The following is a 25,141-nucleotide window of genomic DNA, read 5'->3' on the forward strand; positions in this document are numbered from 1 at the left end:
CAGAATTACTAAATCTCAAGAAACTCTTACCAAAAGAGAAGGCACAGACTTAAAGCTGTGTAACAACCATACCCTCGTTTACTGTGCTCACCTGATAACATCCCTTAACTGGCCTTCCCACCACCCAAAATCTTTTGGTCTTTAGCTGAGGATAGCATTTAGGGTGAGGGCTGCGCCACTTCAAGGAATTACACCATTTTCCTGGGTATCTCCCATGAATACAGGACATATGCATGATATTAAACTTTGACTTGTTTTTCTCCTGTTAATCTATTCAGCAATAAAAAGAAATGAACCATCACCCCATACAATCACATGGATGAACTTTACATGTATTTTTCTAAGTGAAAGAATCCAGTCTGAAAAGGCTGCACACTGAGTGACCCGATTTGTAGGAGATTCTGGAAAAGGCAAAACTAGAGATGATATAAGGATCTGGGAGTGAATTCCGTGATACTTTCATGATTTGTACCTGCCACTATGCATTTGCCTAAACCCAAACCTTTTGGGGCACCTGGCTGGCTCAGTTGGTGGAGCATGCAACTCTTGATTTTGGGGTTGTGAATTCGGGCCCCATGTTGGGTGTGGAGATTACTTAAAAATAAAATCTTTAAAAAATACAAACATTTCTACATCCCAAAGAGTAAATAATAATCTACTGAAAGTAAGTTGTTTAGGATGTGGGAGTGTCACAGAATGGTGTGGGGGCCAAGGGCAGGCTGCCCCAAATCTGCCACTTTGACATACAGATCATTTTAAATAAAAGTTACTTAAGAGACAGCCTATGCAATGAGGACACTTAGACCCTCCTCTGTCCCCCTGGAAAGGAAATCAATTTCCCATGTGAGGATGTCCCTGTACCAGGAGGTAAAGAGATTTTGACATCACCAGAGACAGGAGATTTGGAGCCCATAAGGCTGTATAAACAACGCTTGTTACTTTTTACTAATTTACAACCCCAGGCCAAATTTTGTTTAGAATTCCTTACTAATTGAAGCTCCCAAGGTTAAGTTTTCTTTGTCCTGTGATTTCATCACAGGTGTAGTTTCTCTTTGTCCAAAAAGTATAAATGTGCACATCACTGCACTTTAGGTTTTTTTCTCCTATTTATCTGTCTCATGTCAATTTCTTTCTTCATCCCGCGGTAAGAACCTTGGACCAAGGACAATTTCTTCCTCCCCTTCAATGGAATACAGAACGTGACACATAGTCTAACTGTATTAGAAACATATGGGGGGAAAAACCCTCACTGTAGGTTGTATGACAAAAGGTGCTGACCTAAGTAACTTTGGAAATGAATGGAATCCGTAGATTAAAGAAAAAATGTACTGTACGTACACAGTGGACTCCATTTGATAAAGTTCTCTGCCATCAGAGTGGTAGCTAACAGTTCTGAAAACACCACATCTGTAATCTGGAATGGAGCAATGAATTAAATAAAGGGCCGGTGGTGAGAGCCAGGTTTGTCGCTGTTAGAGTAGGAAGTTACAGATCAGCAAAGGGAGAAGATCACAATCTCCATGTGGTGGCGGACCAGGTTGGAGACATCAGTATAAACTCATCCTTAGCTTAACATGGACGCAGACGGTTCCACACAGAAATCTTTATCATTAGGTGTGTCGACATAGGTGGGAATACAGGCATATATTGCCTTGCATTGTCCACTGAGCATGGACATTTAGCTCCCCCGTGTAAGACTTTAATACCGTTCTCTACTACCCAGAGCTCCTTAAAGAACTTGCTGACGCTAGAACTTGGACAGTAAGTATAGGAGCCAGGACAATCTTGACGTATCAGAAAGTAAGGAAGTACCAAGAAAAGAGCCACAGAGATGGAATGATGTCAATGGAAAGCAGGAGCCAGTGGGAAGTGCTCTCCATCACCAAAGGAGGAATGAGCCAGCGACCAAACACTGTAGTGCTGGAACATAACCTACCCGGGTGTCCGTGCTGGTAAAAATAAATGATTCTTTTTAAGATTTTACTTATTTATTTGAGAGGGAGAGAGAGTGCATAAGCAGAGGGGAGAGACAGAGGGAGAGGGAGAAGCAGACCCCCCACTGAGCAGGGAGCCCGACGTGGGGCTCGATCCCAGGACTCTGAGATCATGACCTGAGCTGAAGGTAGACACTTAACTGACTGAGACACCCAGGTGCCCCCAAATAGACGATTTTTTAAAAAGAAACCACAGGGCCAAAATGGAGTCACTTACGTCAGGGGACCCAAGCCAGCAAACCAAGACTTACTACCTGACCTAACTGCAGTTCCACACACCCTCACCTCCACGTAAACTTTAACCGGTCAACCTGGAAAATGAACTGAATGGCCCCTTCTGTTCCCCTTAGGAGGGGGACATTGCCTAAAATAGTGCATCCTTTTCTAGTAATTTCTTTTTTTCAATGCCCTCTCTGCCTTTAAAATCCTTCCCCTCCCTGCAGCTCAAAGGAGCCCCTTTCTTTTTGCTAAATGGGATGCTGCCTGTTTCATGAATTGTTCAATGAAGCCAATGGGACTGGGATCTTTTAAATTACTTTGTTGCCTTTTTATTAACAAATTACATAGCTTTTTATAAGCGGGATTGCATAGACCTCTCCTATAAGAATTCCAACTAATAGATGTTGATAACCATTCATCAAGTAAATGGAGCTAACTCTCCTCTCCTAAAGTGGGGGCTCAGGGCAGTTGTCTTCCTGCACGTGGGAAAGAGTAACTTCCTGGTGGGGAAGCCTGACCAATGCTGCCTCAGCCAGGTGACCAGCGTTAACATGGACAGTGACAAGTGTTCCCTTGTTGTAAAGTAACGACAAAGCACTTTACCTCCCTGATCTGCTTCCTCAAAACCCATAACCCCAGTCTAATCAGGAGGAAAACAAGTAAATCCCAATGGGGGACTTTCTACAAAATGCCTGACCGGTCCTCCTCAACACTGCCAAGGTCACTGAAACAAAGCAAGACTGAGAAAGTGTCACAGCCAAGGAGAGCCTAAAGACACATGATGAACACATGTCACGTGGTGCCCTGCATGGGATCCTGGAGCGAGAAAAGGTAGAACAGAGGAAACCTGAATAAAATACGGACTCCCGCTAAAAACAACATATCAATATTTGTTCACTAATTGTGACAATTTTGTAGAAAACTAGAAAAAGAGGAGAAATTAGGGGCACCTGGGTGGCTCAGTCAGTTAAGCGTCCGCCTTCGGCTCAGGTCATGATCCCGGGGTCCTGGGATCGAGCCCCACGTCGGGCCCCCTGCTCCGCGGGAGCCTGCTTCTCCCTCTCCCTTGCTGCTCACCCTGCTTGTGCTCTCTCTCTCGCTCGCTCGCAGTCAAATAAATAAATAAGATCTTTATAAAAAAAAAACAGACATTAAAGGTCAAATAAGGGAAACCTATTGCATCGGACTGGAAGCCTAGAGGAAATGGGTGATTTCCTAATAAAAATGCACAATAATAAAATGGACCCTAAAATAAGGAAAAAACAGGCAGACCAATTAGCCATCCAGGGCCTCATCTTACTGCTGGTTCTCCTCTCACTGTTCTGGGGTTTTCCTCTCCTAGGACAGAAAAGGAACAGGGACAGAACTGTTCTGGAGCTGCCCTTAGACCCGACCCCACTCACTGTCTTCCTCTCCCCCAGCCATACCCTGCTCAGCGAGGACACTGTGCACGGGGAGTCTCAGGGATGGTGGATCCTGATGTGTCACCCAGTTCTTTTTTGGATGGCAAGGGACTGGACACACTTACTAAAGTAAAAGAAGTTAATATTTTTTAATGGTAGAAATACCTTAATACTTGCAAGAGACAAGAGTGGGTTTGGACCTGGCAGGCCCAAAGGCTCACACTCTCACACTGTGACCTAGACACACTCCAACACTCCATCCTGCTAAGTGCTCTGGGGTGGCCCCATTCATAGGCACAGTCTCTCTCACTGCATCTGGGGCCTCCCACAACTCCAGGCTGACACCCACTCACCATCCATTCTACTGGGAAGGGTTTCTCTTTCCCTTGGGTTCCATGAAAAGTCATGGCTTTAACTGTCTTTGGCCCGGCTTGGGTCACACTCTCATCCTTGAAGCCATCAGAGCACCCAGAAAATAGAGCAAGGGGTTGGGTAGACTTGGATCATACACCCATCTCTGAAGTGGGTGGAAAGTGGAGTCTGCCCTCTGGAACTGTCTGGATGGTAGGCAGGTGACATGGGGTTCCCAAAGGCAAGCTGAGATGCTGGACTTGGACGTGAGAAGAGATGCCAGGCTGGGAAAGCAGCAGATTCCGCATCACTGGTGACTGACTGCACGGCTTTGGAATCTGAAGCCCAAGGAAGGAAGGGGTCACTTCGTTAGGGTCACGGGCTGCAGCCGCCCATCCAGTGCTCTTGCTATTTTCCCATGACGGCAAGGCGCTCTCCTACTTGCTGAAAAAGCAACTTTGCTGTTGGTAGGAAACTCAAGGCTCCTGCCTTGGATACTGGGTCCTCACATCTCAGAGACTGGAAGGCACACAGACCTCACTCTTCTCCCTGGGAGGAAGGAGCCCCGGACTCACACCTGCCCCCCACATTAATCGCTCCTCCCCAGAGAACAAACTGGCTCATTCTCCAGTCTCTTCTCTCTCCTTTATGAAGAACAGAGAGCAAATGTGAGGATGATAAGGAAAGTATCGCTCATTGAAACAGTGGGAGGCTCAAGGATTATTCCACACCACAAATCCACACATGGCAGACTTTCTGGAGGCCACAGTCCCTGAATCATGCATGTGACTCTCTGAAACCAGGCAGCCTCACTGAGAAACTGCCTGCTGGGAGGCACAGTTACTCCCATAACCTTAATTCTTAACAAATACGTATGTCAAAGGTTTACATCACAATCGGGAGGCCAAAGGACTGCAGGGTCAGTCTGCCGAATGGCTGTATGGCTGCTGTGGACAGGGCCACATCCAACATTTGGAGGGTTAAGAGACTGTGAAGGAGGAAGCCCTTGTCTCAACCACACAGACGTTGGGAATGGAAACATCCTGTGGGGCTGTCTACACTGCCCATGGGCCTGTTACACTGCCAGGAGCACAGTCAGCTCAGTAATGGCTGTGGGGGTTGTCAGGACCCTTTCTGGCCTGAGCTGGAGGGCCACAGATGCCTCCCTGGATGGTCAGAGGCCAAGGGCTGTCCTGTCTACTGCCTGTTTCCTGCCGATCACTCAGATGGGATGAAGGATCTAGCCAGCGCCGGGGGAGGGCCCCCCAACAGCCCGAAGAAGGCTGTACATGGGGGCGGGCAGGCCACGGCAGTCAGTCCTATATGAATCCATTCGTGTCTACAGAGTGCCCTCGTGGGGTGGGGCCATGCTGGAACTTGTGGCTGCCCAGGCAGAGTGGGGCCAGCAGCACCCTTCCCAGGTGGGAAGGCAGAAGAACCCTTTATAACCTCTGAGTCCCCCTATAACCCCTGACTGGGGATGAGTTGGATCTCAAACTGTCAGGAATCAGGTGGACATTTCACTTTTCTTCTGTCTGAGCCCAGGAGTGAAGGGCTGAAAACCAATGCTCCAGCTCACCTCTGACTCGTGTGTGACCCTGGGTGAGTCCTGTCTACCCTGGAGGCCCAGGGAGTTGGAGGAGGGCGAAGAAAGCCAATTATGCTTAAACCTAACCCCGATCCAGACCCTGGCCCTGACCCCAACCCATGACCCTCACCCCAACCCCACCCAGATTCTCAGGCTGATCCACACTTGCATCATGAACAGGCCCAAATCAGTTTTAGGGGGTTATTTTCTCCAGAGAGCTGCTCAGCTCTGTACTCCTGCCCACATGCCCATGGAGGTGGCCCTGCCTCCTGAGGACGCACAGGTTGCTGACTCCCACACCTCTTGCATACATCACCCAGCAGCATGGTGAGGTTTGTTTTGATTTTTTGCTAAGTTTTATTTTAATCCAAGGACTTTGATTCATACCAAATGTCACTGTAGAAACAATACCAGAATCCAAAGTCTGGGTGATCAATATTACTCAGGCAGCAAACTCGTCAATCACAGAATTGTTTTAAAGCAGGTCCCAGTTGTGTTGCATGGTTGGGACTTCTTTTTGGGTTTTTTTTTTAACACTGTTCTTAAATATAAAGCTTTGCAACAAACCTTTGACTTATGTCAAATATAATTAAAAATTAACAAATGAGTACATTGTATCAAAAAGTACGAAGATATACATTTCATGCACATACTTGTATATATGTATATATTTTACATGCACACATAACTTATTCAAACTACGGCCACTGCTTGACTGGTCCAGATGCAGACAACTGGTTAATGCATTTCAAATTTGGCAACTCACTATGAGATCTCAGTGGAAACATATGATAGCTGAGAAGAGAGGATACAGAAACAAAACCCAAAGTCAGGAAAACAAGACACAGTATCTCTTCCCCCACTCCCTGTAGTTTTCACCAATTCCAGTGTCTAGAAGAATCCAGACAGACTGGTGAGGCTGTGTGGGGCTAGAACAGTGATTCTCCACCCAACATGGCCTGGGAAGCAGCTGCGGTTCTGCACAGAATGGATACATTCACAATAACGTGGGCCAGAGATGAAACATCAGTATCAAAATACACATCCTTCTGCTCTGCAACAGGAACAGAGCTATCTCATGCAGAGTCTGAGATACCATTCCAGTTATTATTTCCTATTGCGGTAAAATACTCTGTAATCTTAAAGTTTCAGAGTATTGTGCCTTCCAGTAAGGAGATTCTATAAAATGGTTTGGTCACAATCATGCTGAAACCCTAGAACAGGTGGTGGTCTTACGTGATTTATTTCTATAGAATGTGTGTCTTTTGTTGCATAGCCCTATGGGTTAACAACATCCACTCACTGGGACACACCTCCACACAGAGAAACGCACACACAAGTCACAGGCCAGGTTTCTTTAAGGTGAGTCATGGGGCAACAGCCAATGGGAACACTCAAATGATCCAGCGAAGAGATCATCTGACATTTCCAAACACGGAGGATGCACCAAAATCTAATCATCTAAATATTCCTTTTGTTCACAAAACAAAGGGTCTCCCGGCATTTTATGCACAGCCTCCTACCTACGGTGTTTCCCTTTTGACAGTGGCCATGAGGTTGGATTTCCCTTTCGCTTCCTGCTTTCCCGTGTCTTGTGCCACAGTGCTGGGCTTCAGATGGCTCCTACCTGAACCTCAGTCGCCAAGCTTCTCCTTGCCCCATCGCTTCCTCCGAGTTTTGGCCTCATTTCAGTCGGGCCGTCCCAAGTGCCCGCACCTGCACAGACACAGGCCCTCCCTCCTGCCCGCCGGGTCCATCTCCACTCCCCCACCTCTCCCTCTTCCCACGACCTCTCCCTCTCTCTGGCCTTATCTGAAAAGAAACTTTCACAACAGATACCACGCCCTCTTTGGCAGGCATCCCGTCCCTGAGATTCAGATGTAGAACAGACTGAAAACACCCCATACAAGGACAGGCTCTACACTGCTCTGTGGCTTCCCAGGAAACCCTTCCACTCGTGGGAGGAAAACAGGGAAATGGTCGCTTCGTTTCCAACTACAACCGTCCCACTGGATGTCATATGAGTGTTCTCCATGGACACCAGCTTTCTACTTGGTTGATATTTGGAACTGGAAACAGTTCCAAGGATTCACCCACGCTTCACACAGGCTTCACGTCACCGCCCCCAGGAGCCTGGCACAAGAGGGCTCAGAAGTCAGGCACTTGGTTGAGAGCAGCAGAAGCCAGGGGAGCTGGGGGGCCACCCAGGCTGGACGCAAGAGCATCTCCTTGCACGAGAGAGAGAGAGAGAGAGAGAGAGAGAGAGAGAGAGAGAGACACCACCCCCCCCAAAGAGCTGAGAGCTTCCTACAGGTTGGATTTTTTTTAAGTTCTGTTACTATTTCCTTCCCCATTTTTCTGTTTTTCTCTTCTTTCTAGATCAAGTATATGGAATTGACAAAAGAGGGAAGGGTGTTTCGATTAAAAACCAAAACCAACAGCAAGAATGTTTTCCAGATTTGGTCCCTGTCAAGGTTGACAGCATCTGGGAGAGGACAGAGTGTGTGTGAGTGTATTTCTGGTGTCCACCTGCTGTTTCAGTACAAAGAGCCAAGCTGGATGTGTTTGTGTTTGTGGGCGCCGACAAGAATGCACGGAGCCACAGGCCGGGCTCCTGAGGTTACTGCTGTTGACCATCAACTCTGTCTTATCTGGCCAGGCGTGTAAACATGCCGGGCTCCGTACCACACACGTGGATAAAGGATGGTCTCTACCAGATCCAGACCTCCTAAAAGTGGCCCAGGCACACCCCCCAGACGCTGGGAGCCATCACACAGGATTCAGACTGACAGGGTCCCACTCAGCACATGCAGTGACTTCCCGTGTAGGGTCTGTGGCTCGAGACCCAGGCAGGCAGCATACAAGGGGACAGAGAGAGCCACGTCCCTCTCCGAAAGGGCTTTAGGAATTGGTCCAGCGCGAAAGAGGAGGTGGGGGCGGGGGGGGGGGAGCCGCGGGGCCTCCCCCCAGCTGGCCCCAAAGGCGGGGTCACTCCAACCAGGGGCTGCTGCCCCTGCCTCGGTGCCCCTGCGCGTCCCTGGGAGCCCAGCGTGGATGATAAAACTCATCGGCTGGAACGTGCCCACTGAGCAGGTGTGAAGCGGAGGTGCGGCTAGCACCAGTGGTCTTGATCGGGGTGGTGGTAGCTATGCTGAACCCGGCCGCCCGAGCTGAGCCCCAGAGTGCAGTGGTAGCCGTTGGGCACGCGGCGGAGGAGGTGCGACTGGGAGGTCAGGGAGAACACATAGGAAGTCCGGGAGGAGCGGCCTGAGTTGGTGGCCACAGCCTCCTTGAAGGTAAGCGTGTCCTCAGGCTGGGTGTAGGCAGTGTCCTCACTGTCCAGACGCTGCCCCAAGTAAGGGTCAGAACCGATCCTAGAGCCGGCAGCCAGGGGCTGGCTGAGGGGGTCTCTCTGGAGCAGAGCGTTGTGTTCGGAAAGGCCATGGCTAAGCCGGCCTGGGGAAAAGGTGGGGAGGCTGGTCTGTGCCCCAGCAAAGTGGACAAGCGAAGATTGGCCATCTTGTAGGTGACACTGGAAAGGGGGGGTCAGCGAAGTCTGGGGGAGCTGCCTCCGCCCACCACGGCCAGGGGTGCTAGCACCGGATGTTGGCAACAAGGGGCTCCCATTCACTGAACCACCACCCTACAAGAAAATAGAACAGAGAAAAAAAAATCAAAGTCCCAGACCAGAGGCCAATGCAGGTGAGAACCATGGAGGTGGGGGGTGAGGCATGGAGAGAGGCAGGCACCCTGGGAGGGGACCCGTAGGGTGTGTGGTGGAGGAGGAAAAGCCGCTGGTGCCGGTAGGCCTGGGGAGGTGGTTGGGGACCAGTGGGGAACAAAGGGACAGGCACAGCTCAGGGAGAAGGGAGACCAGAGGCCATTCCAGGGCAGTTGGGAGGGGAGGATCGGGCTGGTGCGGGAGGAATGGAGCAAGGAGGGGGGAGCGCAGACTCGGGCCTGGGAACCAGGACATGAAGGAGGATTCGGAGCATGGTGGGGGGGGGGGCTCATAAGGAGGGGCAGTGAGGGGGGTCCTGTCTTACCGGTCTTGGGGGTCCTGGCTCCTGCCCAGCTGTTGGTGACGTGGGGTGGCTGCTGAGGGAGGGTTTGGGCTGCGAGGGCTCCCGGCCCCCAAAGCGGTCACAGGAGTAGAAACGCTGCTTCTCCGAGGAAGAGGAAGAGGGCTGCCTCTGCTCTTGTGACCGGCCCCGCTCCTGTCTGCGCTCCGTCCGGCAGCCTGTGGGCCCCTCTCGCGGGGGTGGGCCTGGCCCTGCAGCACTGCTGGGTGCTGGCCAGGAAGAGAGGAAGTCAGCACAGCGAGCCAGGTGGGGAGACAGACCCCAGCCCAGACCCGGTCCCCAGGGCCAGCAGGGGGACCCAGGGGGAGAGCTGAGGTGCGTGAGTGATCCTGCCTGGTCCCCAGAACTGGGACTCACAGCCCCCTACTCAGGCCGTTTGGATGGTGGAGGCACAGAAAGGAATGCCTCAGGCCCTGGCCATAGGAGGGACCCCCGCACGCACTGCCATCTGTGTCTGCGGACAGGCTGGGCCCCTTCTCCAAGGACTTCTGCTTCCTGTCCCTGCGGCGATGGCAGCGGTGGTGGTGATGGAGCGGAGCCTGGCTGGCTGGGGCACGGTCCAGGGCAGCGCTGCAGAGATGAGCCACGTGGGGACGCTGGGGGGCCAGTGTGGAGATGGAGCGCTTCATGGGGCTGGCGTTTGGGTCCAGCTGCGGGTGGGATGTGGGTTGGCACACAGTCTGAGAGAGGGGCCTGGGGCAGGCTCCAGGGCGGCACTGCAGGCCTGGGGTTCAGGAGCCACCAGGCCCCTCCCTCTCCCCAGAAAGCTCTTCCCCACCCAGGCCCACCCTTTCTCCCAGAGCACGCTGCACAAGGTGCTGTCCGTCTCTGCCAGCGGGGCCCAGAGAGCTGTTGGCCTCAGTGTCCCTGGGGGACAGGGAGGATGCCAGGAAGAGGGAGCCTGCGGGCCTGGCTGGGAGAACCCTGAGGGGTGGCTGCGTGTGATGGCTCTGCTGGGCCAGGGCCATGGGGCTCCTGCCCTGGGCTGAAATCGGGACCTGCAGACAGGGGCTCTCCAAGGGGAGCTGACCCACAGCCTCCACTCGGCGTCCTCAAGCTGGCCGCCCAGTGGGCCAGGATCAGGAAGGGGAAGAGGGTGGGAGCCACCACCAATGGGAGGCAGAGACAAGTTTAGAGAATGAAGTCATTTGGAATGTGCAGAACCAGGAACCACAAAAGGAGGCAGGGACAGGGCCAGCCCCAGGCAAACATTGAAGGTCCCCGGGTGGAGGACATGCCCCTCTAAAGCCCCTCACCATCCCAGGAAGTGAAAGCAGGGCCCCCTGACACAGCCTCAGGTCTGCAGGCCCCTCTCTGAGTCCTTGTGAATGGGCCCACAGCCCCCTTGCCCTGGAGCTTCCTGCTCGGTACTCAAAGCATCCCCGAAGGAGCAGGGGATGGAGGTGGTGCCGGCTCCAGAGTCCAGAGAAAGAACAGGGCAGGTCGGGCGCCTGGGTGGCTCGATTGGTTAAGCGACTGCCTTCGGCTCAGGTCATGACCCTGGAGTTCGAGGATCGAGTCCCGCATTGGGCTCAGCAGGGAGTCTGCTTCTCCCTCTGACCCTCCCCCCTCTCATGTGCTCTCTCTCTCAAATAAAATAAATAAAATCTTTAAAAGAAAAAAAGAACAGGGCAGGTCCTCCCCAGAGCATCGATGGGGAAAAGGGAGGACCAAGCTGTGAGGCACCGTGTGCATGGCGGGGGGGCCGGGGGGGCAATGCAGGCTGGTATGGGAGAGGGATGCCTTAGAGAGAGGGAGAGTCTGGGTCAGGGACCCTGGGCTGGGAGATGGAAGCCCCAGGGCCATAGCAGGAGGCTGAGCACCGGTGGGTGGTGGGGATTCCTGGCAGGCCTCCGAGGACTCTGGCTGCACCTCTTGAGACCATCGTCCTGGGAGCTCCCAACGGGGCTGACAGTGTCCAGGCCGCCGTGCAGGTAGGGAGCCCTCACGCGGGACACAAGCCCTCCCCAAGCCAGGGCTCCTCATCCCCCACGCCCCCACCCTCCCATGACCCTGGCCCTCCCAGACCACCCACCTGAGTCTCTGCAGCCGGGCGAGGCATGGAGGCCGCGCGTCCCTGGCTCTCCAGTCCGGGTTGGGGCTCCCCGTCAGGACCGCTCAGGGCCATGCTCTGCATCTGGACGTCCACAGCCTGGGCACACAGCAGCCCGCAGTCACACCGGCCCCCACCCCACTCTCACCTTCCCCCCCATCCTGGGCTCCCCGCCACACTCCTGCCATCTCCCACCATCCCCGTCTCACCCCAATCCTTATCTCATCCCCCATCCCCAGCCTGGCTCCCCAGCCCTGGGAGCCCTCCCCGGGTTTCCTGGCTGCACCACTGGGATCTCTGTAGAGTGGCCACGCTCCAGGGGTGTCCTTGCCTCATAGGGTACCTCCTGGGTCCTCTGAGTACCCCAGGAAACAGACTCCTTGATGCCACTCTCCTGGGTTTGTCTGTAGAGAAGAGAGGATTGTGCTGTTGGCTCAGAGGTCTGTGGGCCTTGGAAGGTCCACCAAGGACCTGGCTCCAACCTGCCAGGAACCTATACTGGCCCCTTCTACTCTGGGTTAGAAGCAGCCCAGATGCGTGAGGCCCTTCAAGTGCAGGCTCTCAAGTGGCCACAGAGCAAGAGATGTGGACCCAGTACCAGGGCTCAGAGCAGATGGGCAGAGAGGGCCCCCGGACATGAGTCCGAGGGAGGTCTGGGCCCACCGCTTGCTGGTCTAGGGACACCCGGCAGGTTCCTCGGTCCTAGACAGGGCCTCCCAGGAGTAGTGGGAGGCCACATGTGCACAGCATGCATGACGCAGAGGGCGGACATCCTGTCTACGCTGGTGCACAGCAAGCCCTGAGCACTACGTTAGGGGCAGTGTAGTACTCAGGGAAACCTACCTGATTAACAGTCCAAGACCCACAACCAGGCTGCAGAAAAGAACGTCCAGACATGTACAGATGAGGAGGAAATCAAGGAGCCCTAAACATGCCTGCTGTGCCCAGTCTGGTACCAGGCCCCCACCATAGCCCTTGCTGGATGAGGCAGAGCACAGGCCCCCCTCTTTGGGCTCAGCCAATGATTTCCTTTAGCCAATAGGGTGTTAGCAGACCTGGGACCCTGCTGGCCCTGAGGGGAGTGGCTGAGAGGAGCCTGCCTGTTACCACCCCCCAGCAACACACGGTGCAAGACAGGTAGGTGACTGTTAGTTCGCAACACTTGGTTTTGGGTGGTTCATTACCAAGAATTATTGTGGCAAGAGTTAGGGGTTAGGTAACAAGGACGTTACCAATTTGTCTACAAAATACAATTGCTTCAGAAATCACTACTGGAGTGGAGATCTGAGGAAAAATGTCTTAGAGGAGTTAAGAAGACTAGACACGCACAGGCCGTCAACAGAATGGGGTCAAAACAAATCATTTCTCAACGGGCAGTGAGGAAGCAGAGGCAGAGGCCCCTCACTGGAAAGGGAAATGGGCACGCACAATGGGAGGTGACAGTGGGAACCACCGACTGTCTAAATCCACTGACCTCAGTGCCATCAGAGGCACCCGTGTAACGTTTTGGGAATTAGCTTTGGAGTCCACCATGGACCGCTCCAGCAGCCCACCTGGACTAGCTTTCAGGCAGCATCCGCGGGGAACCATTTGGGGGGAGGTGGGCACGGGGTGGAACAGAGAGGCCAGTCTCCCAAAGTGGTGATGGGACCTGAGGGCTCCATGTCCTGCAGCACAGCCTACAGGGAGCCCCTCTGGGAGGGGGAGAAACCAGGAGTCCTGCCTCCTCCGTGCACCTCGCACCCTGGCCAGGTACTCACACGGCCCCGCCGTTGCTGAGGGACGCAGAGCTCTTCTGCCGAAGGAAAACCCGGGCTCCTCGGAGCACAGCCGGCTGTGTCTGCTCCAGCGTGGCCTTCAGAGGGTGGAACAGGGACACAGGGCCCATCTGTAGAAGGGACGCAGGGAAGAGGAAGAGCTCTAAGGGCACAGACAGGTGTGCCAGAAAGCTGGCCTGACCCCCACAGCATGGGTTGGTGCTCCTTCTGCCCTGCCCCAGCCCTACACAGGAGGTAGGCGGGGGCTTACTCCCAACCTGGCCTGTGAGTGACATCAGGAAAGTCATTTCACTTCTTGGAGCTTCAGTTTCCCTACCTACAATCTGGGGACCTCATCCAATTACAAATGCTAAAAAGATTTCATCTCATCATCAACTTGGATTGATGGGTAGAGGCTGCATGAGCCCCGGACTGAGCAGAATTCTAAGGACACTTCAGGGCTCGGGGGGCGGCGGGGGGGGCAATGATGGGTGTCTGCAACAGACAGGGGAACGGGGGATGTGGTGTGGGCATCAGACACTTCCCATCCCACAATGGGTGAATGTCCCTGTAAGCTCCAAACCAGGCAACTTTCTAGACAGAGTCTACGTATGGTCACTGATGGTTTGGCTGCATGGGAAAGTTGTTATCTTTGAAGGATGACGTCAGGAAGATGGGGCCCCAAACCAGCTCAGTCAGAGTCATGAGTGGAAGAAATCATGACCCTGGACCCATCAGTTTGATTCTCTCTGGTCCTTGCCAATGTGCACGGTAATCAGGTTTTCCTCGAACCTCCCCAAACAACCTCCTCAAATATTCTTCAAACTTCTTTCTTCTACCACTTAAAACAGTGGGATCTCCAGGGAACATGTCCTCACCCCTTGTCTACTGCTCCCGAACACTAGGTCTCCATGTCAGGGGGCCCCCAGTACCAGCAAGAGACCAGCCGTTGGAAAGCATGCAGGCTGTATGGGGTTTCTGACTTTGGGGCCGGAGAGTGAGGCTACAGTAGGAACCTCTCATCTTCCTTTTCCCGCCGTGCAATCCCCAGGAAGGATGTGGGTTTCCTCTGCCGTCAAAACAACTGACGGTGCCAGAATCTGAGGTTTACTTCTTGGAAATCCTGGAACTCGGTACCTGGGACAGGCCTCCCGTGGCCTGGTGAATCTGGTCTCTGGGGGTCTTGTTCTGTTTGTAGAAGTCAAATATCATCAGAGCTGCGTACACCTTTCCTACGGTCATCTCATCGGCTGGAGGGAGAGAAAACAGAGGGTGGGGTGTGGAGGAGGAAGGGGAGGTGGGGGGCAAGGGAACAGCCTCCACCACAGGGACTCCTGGACATGCTCAGGGAAGGGCACAGGGCTTGGCCGAAGTTGCATCTGTGGACACTGAGCACGTGTCCTCTGGAGCTGTATTGACTCTCCACAGGGCCCTCCATCTCCTCCCAGTGAAGTGGATGTGGGGTTTAATCTTTAAGCACCTCATCTCTAACTGTAGGAGTCTCCCTGCTGTTCTCTGGATTTTTTTAAGTATACACCCCCACCAGGAATGTGGGTGACTGTGGTCAACAGAATAAAGCCCAGGGAATCCCTTCCCACAGTCCCTACACACCCACTGGTAAGACTGTTCTCCCTGCAGGTGGAAAGTAAGTCTAGACTATTGACGAGGTCACCCTGGCCCAGGCCTCCTGGCTCTGCCTCTGGGTGGGACACAAAAGGGGGGTGAACAAGGAGAATTTCTTGCCCTCACTTACGTTTATGGGGTGGCACCAGTAAATCCAGGGTCTTCTGGGGCAGATTGGCCCACACAGAGGAAATCTCCTTCCTCAACTCTGCATCACACTGATGCTGCTTGGTGCCGGCTGGGGCAGGACAAGGGTGTGGAGGGGAAGAGAGATGTTAGGAGCTGTCTCACGGGCCCCCTGGGGGAGCCGGCAGGGAGAGGTGTGGTGTGAGGGGTAATGGGGCAAGGACCGTGCCAGGAGAAAGGGCAGAGCGGGGAGAAGCACGGCCACGGCGGCTGTCAGAGCGTCCCTGATGGGCACGTGCAGAGACAGAGGCCTGTGTGCGTGGGCCCTGGGAGTGGAGAAGGGATATGGTGGTGGTCCAGCTGTTCGTCCAGCCATTCAAAACTATCAAGTGAGCACCCTCCCGTGCCAGGGACTATTCTAGGTGATGGAACAAAAGCAAAGGAGCCGCCTTTGTGGCACCATGTGGCTTGACTCAACAATAAAGTGGCAGTAAGTTCAAAACCTAGTGTGTTGGGTGCAGAAAAAGCTTAAGTAGGGAGGGATGAGAAATATTAGGAGGGCTGAAATTTTGGACAGGGTAGTCAGGAAAGGTCTCATGGGAAGGTGGTGTGTGTGTAAGACCCCGAAGGCAGAAAAGGACCAGGGGGTGCAAAGGCCTTGGTGTGTCACATAACCAGCCAGGAAGGCAAGGCTCACTGAGCAGGGGGTGGGGGTGAGGGGTTGCAGGGAGCAGATGTTGAGATAGGAAGCAGCAGAGGGTGATAAGCAGAGGGATAAAATACTCTGATTCATCTTTTTTTAGCATCAGGTTTACTATGGTATAATGTACATACAATGAAATCCACCCTTTTCAGTTATCCCATTCTATGAACTTTGGTAAATCCATAAAGCCGCGCATCCACCCCACAATCGAGTCATGGTATATGGCCCCGCTGCCAAAGTCCCTCTGTGCTCCCTTTGTAGCTGACCCCTTGGCCTCCTCTCACCCCGTCCCATCCCTAGTGTGTTTTCTGTCTCGGTCTGTTTTGCCTTCTCCAGAATGCCCCACAAACAACGTCATCGGGTGTATTGGCTTTTGAGTAGGACTTCTCCACTCAGCGTGGTGCCTTTGAGATTCAGTCCACGTTGTTGAGTGTCTAAGTAGCCTGTTTCTTTTGATTGCGGAGTACTACCTTGTGGTATGGATAGGCCACAGTTTGTTTATCCATTCACCAGTTGTGAACATTTGAGTTGCTTACATTTTGAGGTGATTTTGAAATAAAGCTGTGAACATTTGCATATATGTTTTTGTGCAGATGTATGTTTTCTTTTCTTCCCACTTAGGAGTGGGCTGGCTGGGCCGTACGGTAAGGAACTGCCAAACTAGGATCACAAGAATTCCATATTATGCATTCTCACCAGGACTTAATATTGTCACTGAAAAAAGTACTTTAGTTGTATTAATAACCATGTAGTGTTATCTTATTATGGCTTCATTTTGGATTTCTCCCATCCAAGTACGAACCAGGCCCGACCCTGCTTAGCTTCCGAGATCAGAAGAGATCGGGCGCGTTCAGGGTGGTATGGCTGTAGACTTCATTTTGGATTTCTCTAATGATTAATGATATTGAGCATCTTTATAGGTGTTTCTTTGCCTTCCATATATATATTTTGGTGACAGGTCTATTCGAATCCTTTGCCCATTTTTATTAGCTTGTTTATTTTCTTATTACTGAGTTCTGACAGACCTTTATCTATTCTGGAAACTGATCCTTTATCAGATACATGGTTCAAAAATATCTTCACCAATGCTTTAGCTTTGTCTTTTCATTTTCTTAAATGCCTTTTTGAAGAGCAAAAGTTTTTAATGTTGATAAAGTTCAATATTTCAATTTTTCTTTTATGGCTCATGCTTTTGGTGTCTTCAAAAATCTTTGCCAAACTCAAAATTGCCAAAATCTCTCTCCTGTGTTTCCTTCTAGAGGTTTTAAAATTTTACATTTTACATTTATGTCTATGATCAATTTCAAGTTAATTTTTGTAGGAGGTAAAAGGTATGTGCTATGCACTGAATTGTGTGCTGCCCCCGTTCACATGTTGAAGCGGAACCCTCATTGTGACTGTATAAAGCCAAGAAGGAGGCAATTAGGTGAAATGAGGTCAGAAGGGTGGGACCCTGACCCAGAGAGTTAGTGTCCTTATGAGAAGAGACACCAGAAAATTCGTTCACTCTCTGTATGCACTCAGGGAAAGACCATGTGAGCACACAGTGAGAAGGTGACCACCCTACAAACCAGGAGAACAGGCCCAGGAATGAAACTTACCTTCCTGGCAACTTTATTTGGACTTTCAGCCTCCAGACTGTGAGAAATAAATTTCTGTGTTTAAGCCACTCAGTTGTGGTTCTTTGTTATTGGCAGCCCAAGCAGACTAAGACACTAAATGTCAAGATTTTTCCCTTTTTTGGATACTTGTCTAAATTTTTCAAGTACCATTTGTTGAAAAAATTATCTTTTCTTCATTAATTGCCTTTACAACTTCATCAAAAATCCACTGGCAATGTAAGTACGAGTCTCTCTTGTGTTCCACTGACCCATGTCTCTGTCCTGTCACCAACATGATACGCCTCAATTGACGTGCTTTATAGAAAGTCTTTGATTCAGGTAGAGTAAGTTTTCTTTGTTCTCTTTTCAAAATTGCTTGTTATTCAAGTTCTTTTGCTTTTCTAGATACATTTTAGAATTTGTTTGTACATTTCTACCTAAAAACCTGTTGGGATTTTGATTGGGGGAACATTTATTCTATTGATGAATGTGGGAAGAATTGACATCATGACAATATGGAATCTTCCAATGCATGAAGATGATGCAGTGCTTAATTTTTAGATCTTCTTTGCTTCTTTCAATGTTTTGAAATTTGCAACATAGAGATCTCACATATATACTTTTTAGAGTTATCCAACAACAAAGAAGTACTTCATGTTTTTGGTGTGATTTTAATGGAACTTTTTCCCATTTCAATTGTTAATTGCTAATATATAGAAATACATTTGCTTCTTGCACACTGACCTTGTATCCTGTGACCTTGCTCTGTACTTGTGGATGGTTTTACTTTTTTTAATGGCTTAAAACAACAGAAATTTATTATCTCAGTTCTGGAGGCCAGAAGCTCAAAATCAAGGTGTCAGCATGACCGTGCCTCCTCCAAATGTTCTAGTGAAGAATTCTTCCTTGCCTGTTTCTAGATGTTGGTGGCTCCCAGCCATCCTTGGCATTCCTTGGCCCGTAGATGCCTCCATCTTATTCACTTTTTCTTAGAGTCTTTCAGATTTTCTCCATAGATAATCACGTCAGTTGTGAATACAGGCAGTTTTATTTCTTCCTTTCCAATTGGTATGCCTATTTCTTTTTCTTAACTCCTTACAATGGCTAGGACCTAATGTATGATGTTGAACAAGAATGGTGACAGCAGACATCCTTCCTTTGTTCTTGATCTTAGGGGAAAAGGGGTTAGTCTTTCTTTGTTAAGTGTGTCATTCGCTGAAGGTTTTTCATAGATATCCTTGATCAGATTGAGGGGGCTTCCTTCAGTTTCTACTCTATGCAGAATTTTTAAAATCATGGATACTGAATTCTTGTGAAATGCTTTTTCTGCATCTATTGAGATGATCATATAGTTCTACTTCTTTGATATATTAAATTATATTGATTGATTTTTTATACTTGAACTCAACTTGCATTCCTGGGATAAACCCTACTTTTGTCATCAAGCAAATAGATATATATACAGCCTCTGTCACTTTCTTTTCCTATAATGTCTTTGTCTCATCTTGGTGTAGGAGCAATGTCAGCACACTATGGTAAGTTAAGAAATGTCCTCTTTTTCTCTATTTTCTGGAAGAGTTTATATAGAGCTGGTATTATCTCCCCCTTAAATGTTTGGTGGACCTCACCTATGGAGCTAACTGGGCTGGGGATTTTCTTTGTTGGAAGGCTTGTAACTATAATTTAATTTCTTTAATAACTATAGTGCTACTCAGATTCTCTCTTCCTTTTTTTAACCCACTCAGGTTATCCATTCTTGAATGAGCTTGATAGTTGGTGTCAAGGAATTTTTCCATTTCATTTAAGTTGTTGAAGTTATTGACAGAAAGTTGTTCATAAAATTTCCTTGTTATCCATTTAATGGCAGCAGGACCTGTAGTGGTGTTCTCTCTTTCATTCCTTATATTGGTTATTTCTATCTCTTTTTTTCTTGATTGGTCTAGCCAGAGGTTTATTAATTTTATTGCTTTGGTTTTTAACATGACCATTCTACCTGTTCTGTTGCAGGCAGACAAGAACAGAGGCAGACCAGTCGGAAGCTACTCTAAGAATCGAGTCAAGACCCAAGAGAGAGTGGCTTAGACCAGGAGCTAGCAGTGGGAGAGGACAAAGAAGTGATCATATTCTGGTATATTATGAAGGTGGAGTCAAGAGATATGACAGGAGATCATATATGGATCAAAACTGGGAAAAGGATTAAAAAAAAAAAGAAAGAAAGAAAGAAAGAGGAGGTAAGAATGACTCCCGAGATTTTTGTCTTGAGTGACTAACTGGAAGAACAGAGTTTCCACTGATGGAGACGGGAAAGATCATGGGGAACACGTGGCGATCAAGTTTGGGCAAGTGAATTTGGAATGCTTCCTGCGCCTCCCAGTGGAGACAGTAAAAATTCACATGAGAATGCAGAATGCAGGTCTGGAGTTCAGGAGGAGGCCTGCACTAAAAACACAAAGTTGGAATTCCCAGTATTTAGAGCCATGAAAATAGGTGGAATGACAAACGTGGCAAAGGGAACAGTCTGAGGGGCACAGTGACATTCAGAGGGTGGGAGACATGAGAAAACAGAACAGGAAACATCAAAGGGATTCAAGAAGAACTACACGACCACGGAGGAAGGGCTGAGCCGCGGGCGGACGCGGCCACGGAGGAAGGGCTGAGCCGCGGGCGGACGCGACCACGGAGGAAGGGCTGAGCCGTGGGGGGGCGCGACCACCGAGGAAAGGCTGAGCCGCGGGCAGACACGACCAGGGAGGAAGGGCTGAGCCGTGGGCGGACGCGACCACGGAGGAAAGGCTGAGCTGTGGATTAGATAAAATGAGGACCGAGCACACGGAGGTCGCCGAACAGCTCAGCAAGAGCGGCTCCTGCAGCATTGCAGTGGAAACCCACCTGCAGACCGAACAAGAGAGACCAGACAGACAATGCAGACCAGTCTCTCGAGGAGTTGTTCGCGAGGAGGGGAAGAATAAACATAGGGAAGCCAATGGAGGGAGCAGAAAACCTTTTAAAGACGGGAGAGATCATAGCTTGTTTATAAGTTGATACAAAGAATCCAATAGGGAGGAAAAAACTGACAGGGCAAGAAGCAGGGTGCAGAATTTCTGGCATGACATCTTTGGGTAGATGATGAGAACGGGACCTAGAGGGCAAGGGGGGCAGGGTACGGGACTGGCCTTGACTCATCCGCTACAAACGAAATGGCTGAGCTCAAGGGCTCGAGTGCGGCCAGGAGGGTGGTGTGGGGGCAGAGACAGTGCAGATCCCCTCTGGTGGCTCTAATTTTTCTAATTTTCACAGGAGGGTGAAGGTGGAAAGGATACACTGGAGGTTTATTCTCTCCTAGATTTGGCACAGGCTATGCAGTCCTATCAGTTAGCTGAGGAGAGGACCTGACAGGGCCCGGGGTCACTACGGGGAGTGGACAGAAGGCACACAGACGCTGCACCCTGGAAGGGTGCTACCTCATGTGAACCTATGCTCTGCCGTCACATGCTCTGGGTAACCTGGACAGGTCATTTAACCTGCACCTCAGCTCCCGCACATGAAAATGGGATCATTACAAGGCTCAAAGGCAGGGCGGTTATCAGGGGATGAGGTCAGTGCCCAACAGAGGCGCCATGAGCAGCTGTCCTTGGTCGTCTCCAGACAAGCCTCCTCACCCCCCTTCCCTGCACACCCACCTGGGGGTGGCTCTGGACTGAGGACCGCCCGGTCCTGGCTTGGTGCCCTCCCCAGATGCTGCCTTGCTCACCTGGAGCCAGCTCGATCTCCAGTGCAGTCCGAATGAGGGCCATCAGCGTGGACGTGAAGTGGACGGTCATGTCCTCATTGGAGATGGGCATGTTCATGCGAACCAGGAGCTAGAGACAAGGGGAGCAGGTCAGGGCCAGGCCTACCAGGGTCCCTCCACCACAGGACTACAAGGTGCTGGAGGCCCCTAGAGGCTGGGCTTCACCTCCTGGGGGTGGCTTCTGCAGGCGCCCAGGCAAAGTTGGGTGGCTGGGAGTTTTGCCAGCATTCACACTCACCCTTGGACCACCCCCCCATTGGAGCAGTCCCTCCTTCTCCTAGCTGCGGAAAAATAGAAGTCCAGGTAAAGACTGTAGCATAGCACCAAGCCAGAAGCCTGGATCCCTCTGAAAGAACAGGCACATGCTTAGCCAGAAGGACCCCTGCCCAAGGCTGGAATAAGGGGCGTGGGGCCTGGGCTGAAGAGGGAGGGATCTGGGCTGCAGAACAGAGGCGAGGCACCCTGGGATGGCCCACAGACAGGAGGGAAGACCCCTGTCCTTACAGTTCTGCCCAACGTCATCTCCTCCACCGGCAGCCTGGAGCACTGGACAAGGGGCGGGTTAGCCAAGAGCACAGCTCTGAGCTCCCACTCCCAGTGAGGCATCCCTTCACCCCAGGAAGGCTTCTGCCTCTCACCACCCAGCCAGGGGGCCTGGAAGAGGCAACCAGCACCTTCCAGTCAGAAGGACCCAGAACAGATGGTACTGCACAGGGCCAGCGTGGAGGCTGGTAGGGAGAGGCTCAGGGCCATTGCACAGGAGTAAAAGTACTTCGGACCAGACTGGGAGCAGTGCCCTGCTGCTTTGCTCCCTGTTTCCGCATCAGGTGAACAGCCCCTTTTCTCTCCTCATTTTTCAAGGACAGAAGAGCGGGAGACAGATGTGTGTCTGTACCACAGACCTCCGGGTATAGCCAGCAGCTGCCCAGAGCCTGAGGCTCTGAGAACTTAGGTGGTGTCCAGGAAGAAAAGTACCCTTGGTGTGTCTGGCATGGTCTCAGCCTGGGAGGTCACCTAGCTGACCAGGTAGAGCCCTAGGGGCACCGTGACCCACCTGTCTTCTCTCACCGCTCTCTTGTCGTCTACCATAAGACAGAGCTAGAGAAGGGGGCACAGGGCCACTCCCCGGGTTGTGCCTGTCCTCTGCCAAGCCCACATCCCATGACAGAGCAGCCTCTCTTCCCCTCTAGGGGGGGCCCCAGCCCTGCCCGCAGTCTCTGGGCCCTAAATCCAATCCTCGGCCTAGTAGAGACCGGGTGGCTAGAGGCACGAGCCCAGACTCTGCCCCCCTGAATGCTGGCAAAGCCCCACCTGGCACATCGAATCGTGGTCCCAGGACCTCACACATCACCTTTGTGATGCACACCAGGATCCCTGTAGACCAGCACTGATGGCAGGAGGAGAGGCAGAGGGATTCCTCTCCAGGGAAGTCAGGGAGTTGGGTACCAGCCTGAAGGAGGAGCAAGCAGGTGATTTCCAAGAGAAGAGAGCTCTGTCCAGGGCACCTTCACCAGAGGCTCTCCTCTGCCTGTCCAGGCCCTAGAAGGGCAGGGATCTCTGGAAGTGGCAGAAGGACAAGGCCAGGGTAAACAGACAGGCATCTCTGCCCTGGGCCTAGGACCTCCTGGTCATAGCACCCTGAGCATCTCTTGGACCCTCCCCAGCTCCCCAAGCCCATCCATTCCTACCCACCCTGAGGCCTCCCCTGGTCTATTCATGACCAGAACCTTGGAACTGGCCAGCACAGCTGGGGAGGGGCCCTAAAGGCTAGCCCATCAGAGCCCTGCATGCCCAGCCTGGCCCCAGGTATCAGTGTGGACAGAACTCTCCTCCTTGGGAACAAAGCTACAGTCTTGCATGCAGGCCTCAGGTAGGTGCAACATGCATGCCAGGCAGGGGAGGGCTGAGGAGGACAGCAGAGGCATCTGCCGATGGCCTGAAGGAGCCACTTAGCTTCCAAAGGCTGTGCTGAGCCAGGTGACAGAGGCAGGCCCAGACTGAGAGCACAGAGACAGACAGCGCGGACAGAACCAGAGAGAGGAAAGCTCTGCTGGGCAGCTCGCTCAGAGAGAAGACGGTGGCAGAGAGGCTGCAGACACATGCTGGTGGAGCCGCACGACTCGGGCTGGCTCTGTTTTCTGGGAGCAATGGGAGCTGCAGCAGGGCTCTCGGTGTGGGGCGACGGGTGGGGGGTGGTGCTGGAGGGATGGGAGGTGCCGACACACCAAAGGGCACATGGGGCAGGTGGGAGCAGGCTTGGGGCTGGGTCATGTGACCTGCCCGCCCCCCAAGGAGGGAGGCCTGGAGATGTCCTTCAGTTTACCACCTCCTTGCCGCTCAGCCTCCTGGGCTCCTCAGCTATGGAGGGAGGGGGCGTGGGACTACCTGTCCTTACCCTGCAGCAGTCTCTGAAGCCCCAGGAATGACAGCAGAATGCCTCTCCCTGGCATCCTTTCCTTCTTAATGCCACAGCGCCTCCTTCCCGCTGTGGAACTTACAAAGCCCTGGGGATGCTGCCTCCCCAGGCTGACAGCAGCCCAGACCTGGGGAAGTTCTGCATGTGCGGAGCTGAGTGGGGGTTCCTCAGAAGTGCCAGAGGCCCTGCAGGCCCCTATTACCCCAGGCTCAGACCCAAAGGGCTGGATACCTCCACCCTCATCAGGTGCTTATGGGACAGAGAAGCTGAGTGCGGTCCTGAGCCCGGAACAAAAACAGCTTCTGTCTGAAAGGTGGCCTGTCCCCTAATTTCCGGGAAAGAGAAGGAAAGGAAAAAAGGCAGGTGGAGGGCTCTGGCTCCGTCTTCCTGAGCCTCTCAGGGGCTCTCAAGGGGGCAGACCTGCGGGCACAAGGGGCGGGTGCAGACACCATCATGGTATCTGTGTCCCTCTGTCTGGAAAGGTAGAGGACATGGTTGGAGCAGAGAAAAGGAAGAAACAGTGAGACAGCAGAGCGGCAGACAGACGGACAAGCCCCGAGAGGAGACGGGAGACCAGCCCCAGCACAGCCAGCCTCGGGGTGCAGGGTCGGGGTCTACCTTGTATGCAACTCGGGCACGGCATTTCTCCCCCAGCCCCAGGGGTGGGGACATGTGTTTCAGCATCTCAAACATGTCATTGTAACTGATGCGCCCACTGGACACCCGGCCCAGGGAGGCAGAGGCAGGGTGGGGTCCACAGGAAGGGGTGCGGCGGGAGGGGGTGGGGGGAGGAAGCAGACAAGAAAACAGATCCAGTTAACCAGTGTCCGATTACACGCCAAAAGTCAAAATACGTAAAATGAGGGACTTCTCTGCTTGACCCGATCCCCTCCTTGCCCCTCCCAGCCTCACCTCCACACTCCAGCCCCACGCAGGGCAGCGGGCAGGGGTGACATCTGAGCTAATGAACATGGAGGGATGAGGAAGGGCTGCATCGGGGCGGCTTTGGGTTGTCAACTTCTGATTTTACACTTTTAGAAACCACAGATAATGCCAAATCAGAAGAGCTGCTTCACCATGCCGGGAGAGCCGGCAGACAGAATTACGTGACTGATGAGGCCGGCCCGAGAACCACGGCAGAAACATAGCTTTCCGTCACGCTCAATTTGCTTCCAAGTTAGCCTAGAGGCTAAAGAAGTGGAGAAAACTCTACAACAAGCCAGAAAACTAGAGCTGGGGGAGCCCCGAGGCTCTAGAGACAAACTTGACCGGTGAGTCCTGCTCCAAGCCCAGAGACACCCTAGGCCGCCCAGGGCGGGGCTGCTGCTGGGAGTCAGGGCTGGGCAGGAAATGGGAGATGGGGGGGGCGGGTGGAGGGGGCAGGGGCGTGGTGGGCAGCTGGGGTGGGGTGTGGCTTGGAGCCACTCTTGCACCC

At 52.2% G+C, this 25,141-nt stretch overlaps 1 protein-coding gene across 1 annotated transcript in view; it reads right to left on the bottom strand.

Moving 5' to 3' along the window:
- Window positions 1–8,667: 8,667 nt before the first annotated feature.
- Window positions 8,668–25,141, bottom strand: part of LOC114203871 (voltage-dependent N-type calcium channel subunit alpha-1B-like) — a 35,601-nt gene continuing 19,127 nt past the window's right edge. The window contains exons 12-22 of the mRNA XM_088026243.1: window positions 24,325–24,421; window positions 21,252–21,360; window positions 15,201–15,308; window positions 14,585–14,697; window positions 13,451–13,578; window positions 11,977–12,094; window positions 11,839–11,856; window positions 11,673–11,789; window positions 10,080–10,287; window positions 9,602–9,846; window positions 8,668–9,198 (exon numbers count right to left, since the gene is read on the bottom strand). Coding sequence (XP_087882369.1) covers window positions 8,668–9,198; window positions 9,602–9,846; window positions 10,080–10,287; window positions 11,673–11,789; window positions 11,839–11,856; window positions 11,977–12,094; window positions 13,451–13,578; window positions 14,585–14,697; window positions 15,201–15,308; window positions 21,252–21,360; window positions 24,325–24,421 — 1,792 coding nt within the window. The remainder of the gene's footprint in view (window positions 9,199–9,601; window positions 9,847–10,079; window positions 10,288–11,672; window positions 11,790–11,838; window positions 11,857–11,976; window positions 12,095–13,450; window positions 13,579–14,584; window positions 14,698–15,200; window positions 15,309–21,251; window positions 21,361–24,324; window positions 24,422–25,141) is intronic.

Source organism: Eumetopias jubatus, unplaced genomic scaffold, assembly GCF_037043125.1.
Source record: "Eumetopias jubatus isolate StellerSeaLion01/CBP00866 unplaced genomic scaffold, mEumJub1_p1.0 scaffold_9, whole genome shotgun sequence".
NCBI classification, from domain to species: Eukaryota; Metazoa; Chordata; class Mammalia; order Carnivora; family Otariidae; genus Eumetopias; species Eumetopias jubatus.